Consider the following 7,760-nt stretch of genomic DNA (forward strand, 5'->3'; position numbering starts at 1 on the left):
AGCTCATTGGTTGGTTCGCCTATTATCTCCGATTATTTTCTAACCACTATTGGTAACTGAATTTACTTTTGTGTACAATATCTCCGTCCATCATGTTCGACGGTCGATCGAAAGATAAAGCTGATATAGCTACGAAATCTGAAGAAACCCTTTCTTACAATTTTTTTCTCCATAAATGTTACCTCAAAACGTTTTTCATACACTCAAAGTAGGCCTACATTTATAGTAGTTTAAACGTTTGTATAAATTTTCATTTGAAACTTGATAATACACTCTAGTTATCAAATCACAAATCAAAAATTATTCTAGGCCAAAGGAACATGAAGATGAACAACATATTTGGCATTTACAATAAGAAAAATCCACTGATGGCTTAGCCACGCTATCGCGTAACTATTCAATAAAAAAAAAGCATTGAGATGGCCTAATTTGTAACCGGTTAGTTTTGTTGCACCTTTGTTGCAGCCACAACACCAAAGCATTGGCAATTTTTGGGGTTCTTTTCGTTGAGCAGTCAAGGAAGGAAGGAATACAGGGTAGAAGAAAGGGGTTGATCCCCCTTTTTCACTCTCCTATGTCTTTCTATTCGTACACCGGGAGGCGTCAAAATTCAGCTAAAGCTTTCCTGCATCGCTATTCTTTTCTTTTTACACATTTAGAGAACTGGTAAATAAAACATACAGTTCGCCAATTGTCAATTGAAGAATCAGTTGAAACTGCACAAGTAACGATTTCGTTTGACAGGCAACGCCGCATAAAATAATGCTCTTGCTTACGGAAAAAACCATGCCAATGCTTTGGATTGTGGCTGCACCAAAAGTTGGAAAATACCCATACAGGATGGCAACCTCGAACCATGGTGTATTAGTATGGTGGGGGAACTTATGGTTGGAATCGGCTATCTCGGCTGAAGCCAGTGGTCACCTATGATCAGCGCTGCCTGGTGGACAATTGGGTGAACTATAAGCTAAAAACCCCCTTGAATGCTGTCAACGGTTTGAAAATTCTCTAAGTCCGATTGCATTGCTTGTGTACTTAGTAACCTATAATATCCTATTTTGATGTTATTAGACTAAGTAGATTTGTGTTATATTAAAATTGTATGAAATAACCAAAAATATGAAAATAAATTGAAGCAAAGAAATGTAATTGGGATTACTTTGTATTTACATGGCCCAGGATCTAATTTTAAGAAATGAAATATAACAACAGTTTGAGACACTGTAGAGTGTTTTGAAATATCAGGAAGAGCAGAAGTGACAGGCACAGGAACTGAATCAATCAGAGTGTCGTCTTCAAACATTACTTGGCTTGGCCCAGGATCTAATTGTAATAAATGAAATATAACAACAGTTTGAATCACTGTACACTGTTTTGAAATACCAGGAAGAGCAGAAGTGACAGGCACAGGAACTGAATCAATCAGAGTGTCATCTTCAAACATTACTTGGCTTGGCCCAGGATCTAATTTTAAGAAATGAAATATAATAACAGTTTGAATCACTGTACAGTGTTTTGAAATACCTGTTAGAACAGTAGTTATAGGCACAGGAGCATAACCCATCAGAGTGTCGTCTTCAAACATCACATGGCTGGAACCAGAATCTGATTAGAAAATAACAAATAAAAAAATTATTGATTTAAAGGAAATTGCTCAATCAACATAAGTTGTTGATAAAGTTATACCTGAGAGAGCATTTGTGCAAAGCAATTTAGTTTTAAGTTGGGAACCGTTCCTACGATCTGTGTGGTGAATAGTAGTTAACTGATTTTGAACAATGCTGGAAATAGGTGTCCCCAAAATTGACGTAATTGTTTTGCATCTTGGCTGCAGTTTCTTCTTCTTCACAGGACCATTTAGAGGCAAATCTTCCAATGCTGCGCGTCTGTTGTCTTGTAGGCCCTGAAAAAAATATGTTGCGTGTGAGTTATACTGACTGAAGAGTGAAGCAATTATAATGTACATTGTTACCTAAAAGATGCTTTGGTGCAGCTCCATCTTTCAGTCGCCATCGTTGTTGTGGATGAAATTGGCCTAAAATAAATTTACCCTTAATGATGTCATCTTCATCAAAATGACGCCAGCACAAGCGTGACGAGGCCAAAAGCCCCATTTTTGGAAGAATCACTCTCCATTCCTCTAGACGATGTTTTGGAATTGTAAAGAATATAGCTGGGCCATTTTCTTGTTCTGTTCCAGTACAACAATCTTCTATAAAACACCGTTTCACCATTTTTCGATAACTTTCAAATCACACATCAATGAAACGGTTACATCGCATTCATACGTAATGGCCGTATTCGAACGAACGAGAACCGAAATTCTTAAATTATGCAAGAAGTTAGTATTTTGGTTCATAGAGGACACCGACAATAGGTGACCAGCCCTGCAATTGGCTGTTAGGAATTTCGACTTTTGCACTAAGCTCCGCCTCTTGTCCGGAAACTGGCTTCATTCGAGATAGCCGATTCCAACAAAATTTCCCCCACCATACTAATACACCATGCTCGAACCACTCCAATCCTTCCACGACAGACCTCAAGAACGCGATTAAGGCAGAGAGTGTACACCGCCTCTAAATTTCAAAAGCAGCGAGAATTCTAAAATTTACTGCTGGTGCTGTAATCTTCTCTCAGTGGTTGCTTTTCAACATCTTTACTATATATCTATATATAGCATTCGAACGTCAATAAATGATTTTCAAACCGGGATTCTTTCTTTGTTTGTAAATTTAATATGACGTATTAAGTTTTTTGAATTTTTCATCGAAATTATATATTTGCGTATAACCTTCTACTGAATTTCATTCCACTTTCTCTGTATGTTATGCCACATCTGGTCTTTTGAAGCACGTTGTCTGATATCAACATAATCCAACATGGATTCAATCGGATTTGGGTTAGGACTTTGAGGGGACCAGATCATTCTTACTAGATCACCTGTGATTCAAGCTAAGTAATTTTGACACCAATGCGATGAGAGTTTAGGTCGTTACCTTCTTGGTAAACGAATCCTTTCCCAAGGAATTTCCCCTTCCCTTCTTGTACAGCACGGTGGACGAGGATGGAATTTTAAAAATTATGTTTGATCCACAGGGTTTCATTGTAGAAGGCGTTCGTTCACCATCCTATATACGTACACAACACAAAAATACAGAAAACAATACACAACCTTCTTTTTCTGCCAAAAAGATCGAACTTTGATTTGTCGAAAAAAAGACCTTTCCCCCATTTTTCTTCAACCATTTCACGTGTTCTTTGTCAAAGGCCAATCTCTTTTTAAAGTTGCATGTACTAAGCAATGGCTTCCGACTACATGTTACTACATCAACTCAAATAGCTGTTATTGAATTAATATTGAGATGCATTAAATTAGAAGCTCATTGTCGGCATTCTAAATCTTATTCAATGCCGAGACGCCACAGCAAAAGACTTCACTCAAGCGATAGTGTATTTTTTGACAAAATCCGCTGTACCATTTGGAAGGAAGTCTGATTATATTTTTCTGTCCGTATTATATTTTACAGGGTCGTTGGCTTTTCAGCCGACAATTGCAATGCAATGTTTGGCAAAAATCATTCAGTTTCTATCCTATTTAAAGAATTTATGCCCAACCTATTGGCAGTTCCTTTTTCTTGTCACTCAGCAAATTTTTGTGATTCTTATGCATGTAAACTTCTTCCAAAGGAAATGGGAGATGTTATACGTGGCATTTACAACCATTTCAGCAGAAATTCTGTCAGAAAAAGGGAGTGTTCAAAATATCAAGAGTTTGTCCATGTAGAACACACCATTCTTTCTCTATAGGCCAGACAAGATGGCTCTCAGAAAAAGCCTGCACTAATCAGATTTTGGAGAAAAGAGAAGCCTTAATTTTATATTTCCATGCAGAATCAGCGGAGGATCCACCTGCAGCGAATACTTTTGATCAACACAACGTTAAACAACGAAATGACGGTCTCTCTTTTATAATTTACGTCACACGCCTTAAACTTTTTTAATGAATTCAATACATCAATTGGCCTCACCGAAGCTGCATTTAATTGTTGCAAGAAAGAATCTCAAAGACTTAGCCCAGAATTTCATGCTTTTTTAATATGTTGTGGATTGCTGTCCTACAAAAATTGATCCCTACGTATCAACTCAATTTGTTCCTCTAGAAAAAGTTTATCTAGTTATGACGGCTACAGAATCAATAAAAAAAACTCTCGCAGAAGCAGAACAACCAACAATTTGTAGGCCTAATCAAACATTTTCGCAGTTTTATATTCAAATGATTTTAGAAATTCAAAACGGGCACAACTAAAATTATCCTTTTTTTTTAATTGTTTGTAATATTTGTTTTAAGCTAGGTCACCCAGTCATTGCAAGAAAAAGAAATACCGACCTTATTATTTCCCTGTTCAAACAGTATCCCAATTTGGAAAATCAATCGAATATGGTAGTCCTACTGATAGGGGGTGGCAGAGTCACTCACATTTGGAGCAAATCTTGTTAAATTGTAACACTGAAGACGAGGTTCGAGTTTTGGATGACGAAAGGTATTGGAATAGTGTTGTAGTTAAAAACTGTTGAGAAGCCAAGATTCCCCAACTTCAATTGTATTGAATTTCTTTTTCCCATGCCGTTTAGCAATGTGATAGCTGAACTGGAATTTCAAATTTCAATCAAGAGCACCTATTTTCCTTCGGCATTCGGTACAGCCCCCCCTCAACCCAACTGTTTTTGTCTTTTCCAATTAATGTCGTAGCAATTGTGACAGTAAGGATGTCCACACTCTATCGACCCGTTGCTACGCCGCCGTGTTTGGCATATGATGCAAGAAACATTTGTGAAAAATGGTCTGCTGTCTTCTGGCTCACTGACTTTGAGCTCAATTATTTGAGGCTCATCTTCTTCATCTTCTTCATCTGACAAAGCACGAAATGACAAAAGCACGAAAAATGGAGTCCCCAATAATTTCATTTCCGCTTAAGGCTTCCGCTTCAGCACCTCGTTGTGAATAATTGCGCGTATATAGTCGTGTTTATACCAACCATCTGGTTTCGGGTTTTCTTCTATCGGCAGCCAGGAGCCCAGGAATAGGTACATTTTCAAGATTATGGACACGAGGAGCAAGTGGCTGAAAATCAGGTATGTGGGCTGCTATGACAGCAACGGTGAGGCCACGGGGTCGACCAAGAACGGTGTCCCCGAACATTTCTTGGCTAAAAAGCATCTCTTCGCACATTTTAGGGTTCACGAGCAGCGGCATGATCTTCGCTGGGTCCAGCAACAGCAGGACCTCCTCCAACATTCCTGGGTTCAGGTGCGGTACGTCCTCAAACCATTCGGCGTTCAAGGGCAGCTGGTCCTTCTTCAATATTATGAGGTTGTTGATGAGAAGGTTCTACAACATTCCTGGGTTCAAGAGCAGCGGCAAGTCCTCGAACTTTCCTGGGTCAGGAAGTGCAAGTTGACGAGTGGTCCCACAGCCCATGTTGTCTTTCTCTTACTTGGGCAGTTATTAATTTATTTCAAATAACAATATAAAAAAAATAATTTGTAATTTTAATTTTGTTTCAAACTTGAAACGCATTTTTTTATTTATTATGTCCTAGTGTAAATTGCCGTTGTTATGGTGACGGTAATACTGTCGATAGGTTCCACTGACTTTTATTCCAAAATGAATTAAAAATATAGTTTTTTTCTTTGATTGGTTTTGTGTCCATCCTTTTTGTAAATGTCATGTCAAAATGTCGAAGTGTCTTCTATTGTAGTTTTATAGAGTGCTGTTTTACTGCCTTTTGTTAGCACTGTCGTCCTGCTGTCGTTTACCCTTTAGGAAGTACGAAAATGTATTTCATTGAAAAATAACTATTTCTTATGTGATTTAAATAAAAAATCAAAATAATGATTGTTTGAGCAGATTGGCCATTCAAGCAAAACAAAATAAACAAATGCTTTTCATAAATGAAGGAAACGTAAATGCAAAAGGAACCACTTTGATTTAGGAGTTATGATAAGTATTGATGATTAGAATAGTCTGCATACAGATGCATAGTGAAATACGCATAGATTTCTTTTGCGCCATTAGTTTGGTAATTCAAATTCTTATCATTTGGCATTAAGAAGACAAGACCATTTTTTTGTCTTGGAATAAGATAATTTTTGGTTTGGTAATTCGTGTTGCTGTCATCCCGTGATTTCCATGCAAATCTTGAAATTTAGTGACGTTATATTTATGCTACAAAGTCTTTTACTTACATTCCATAAACAATGTGGGTGAGAGATGTTTTTATAGTTCATGAGTGAGATGAATCATGAATGGCAAGTATAAACTAGGTTAGATGAAAGTGTTCGTACTAGCTGCTAATTTTTATACTGTTGCAATTTTAACTTTTTTCAAAAAGGTGTGTGGAGCTTCTGTCGTGGCCATTGTAAGTTCCTTGAACATGCTGGTAGATCTCATAGAGGTAGCAGTACCATAGACAGAGAACATTGATAGTGTTAGTAAATAAAGAAGTGAGTGTTGAGATCCAGGAAAACCTGATGAACTCTGATCCAGTGAACTTCCTTGATTATTCAATTCCTTTAATACGTCTTCTTCAGCATTTCAAAATTTGAAAATCTAACCAAATTCTGTCATGTCAATAGGAAGGGGAATTCGAACATTCTTTAAAGGAGATGCAATGTATTCAACGCGAACTGGTGAACCCGACATGCACTTTGTTTTTCTTTAGGAAATCACAGCCTTTTCTTATGTACTTCGACTCATTTTCTATACCATAGCTAAAAGGGATAACACATTATTAATGGATGAGCTATGGATGAAATGTTTCAATGAAATATACCGCGTAGCTTGGGAGAAATGGTGTTTATCTGGATAGCAAATTTCCTTCAACAGCGACTGTGGGAGAAACTTGTATGGCTTTTATAACTTGGTATGGCAAATTGTATACGAATTTGAGGCCCTGCTTAGCCCAGCACGATAACGGTTCCATGCTGTCTGATAGGGAATCTTGCCACATCATTACGAAATGCAGTTCTTCCATCAATTGCTTATTTTTACTTCAACTTACCACCGCACGTTCTGTTTCGCGGTACATGGTAGTGTTGTAGAAGTTATTAAACTATAAAGTACGGCTCCTACAGTCGACGTCACTGATTTGATCATTTTAGAACTTGGCCGTCTTTTCTGCCACTCTTCCACTCGCTCCAGGCTTGCCACAGTTTTTTCTCGTCCCTTCCTATTGTTCACGTAAAAATTGAAAAAGAATTCTTAACTCACCATGTCCCACTCAAAATTGTACGCTGATCTGAAACTTCCAAATTTTCCACGGCCGTAGAACAGGATAAATTTGAGTGTTGTAAGGAAACTTTTGGGCGCGGAGATGAGGGAGGGAAAGAAATCCTTGGGTCCTTGGATCAAATTTCAAACCATTGCCCTCCCAAGCAAGGCGGAATAGCTTTTTTTAAACACAATCTATTTCGAAATGTCAATAGCTCAAATTTCGGTGGACACTTTTCGGTAGTCACGATAATTTGATGTTCCGTGGCCATAGAATACCCAATAAATTTAGGATAGGGTAAATTTGTTTTTCTCTGTAGTGGGGGAAGGGGTTAAAGCGTCCTTAAAAAATGCGAAATTGGAAGGGGGTCCTAAAAGGGGCTAGGGAAAATCTAGACTTATTAACGGCGGATCGATTGTATCCATCAGATAAGTCTAAAAGTTCAAGAGTGTGCATAAAAAAGAAGCAGATCGTAAGCAATTTCCGTTC

At 37.8% G+C, this 7,760-nt stretch overlaps 1 protein-coding gene across 1 annotated transcript; it reads right to left on the reverse strand.

Annotated features, from left to right (window-relative positions):
- Nucleotides 1–1,067: 1,067 nt before the first annotated feature.
- LOC124203465 lies at nt 1,068–2,114 on the reverse strand. The gene is made up of 5 exons (XM_046600136.1): nt 1,965–2,114; nt 1,687–1,903; nt 1,525–1,605; nt 1,171–1,323; nt 1,068–1,072 (listed from the first exon to the last, which is right to left on the reverse strand). The coding sequence occupies exons 1-5, from the start codon at nt 2,112–2,114 to the stop codon at nt 1,068–1,070; spliced, it is 606 nt and encodes a 201-aa protein (XP_046456092.1).
- Between the last annotated feature and the right edge of the window lie 5,646 nt (nt 2,115–7,760).

Source organism: Daphnia pulex, chromosome 10, assembly GCF_021134715.1.
Source record: "Daphnia pulex isolate KAP4 chromosome 10, ASM2113471v1".
In the NCBI taxonomy this organism is placed as follows: Eukaryota; Metazoa; Arthropoda; class Branchiopoda; order Diplostraca; family Daphniidae; genus Daphnia; species Daphnia pulex.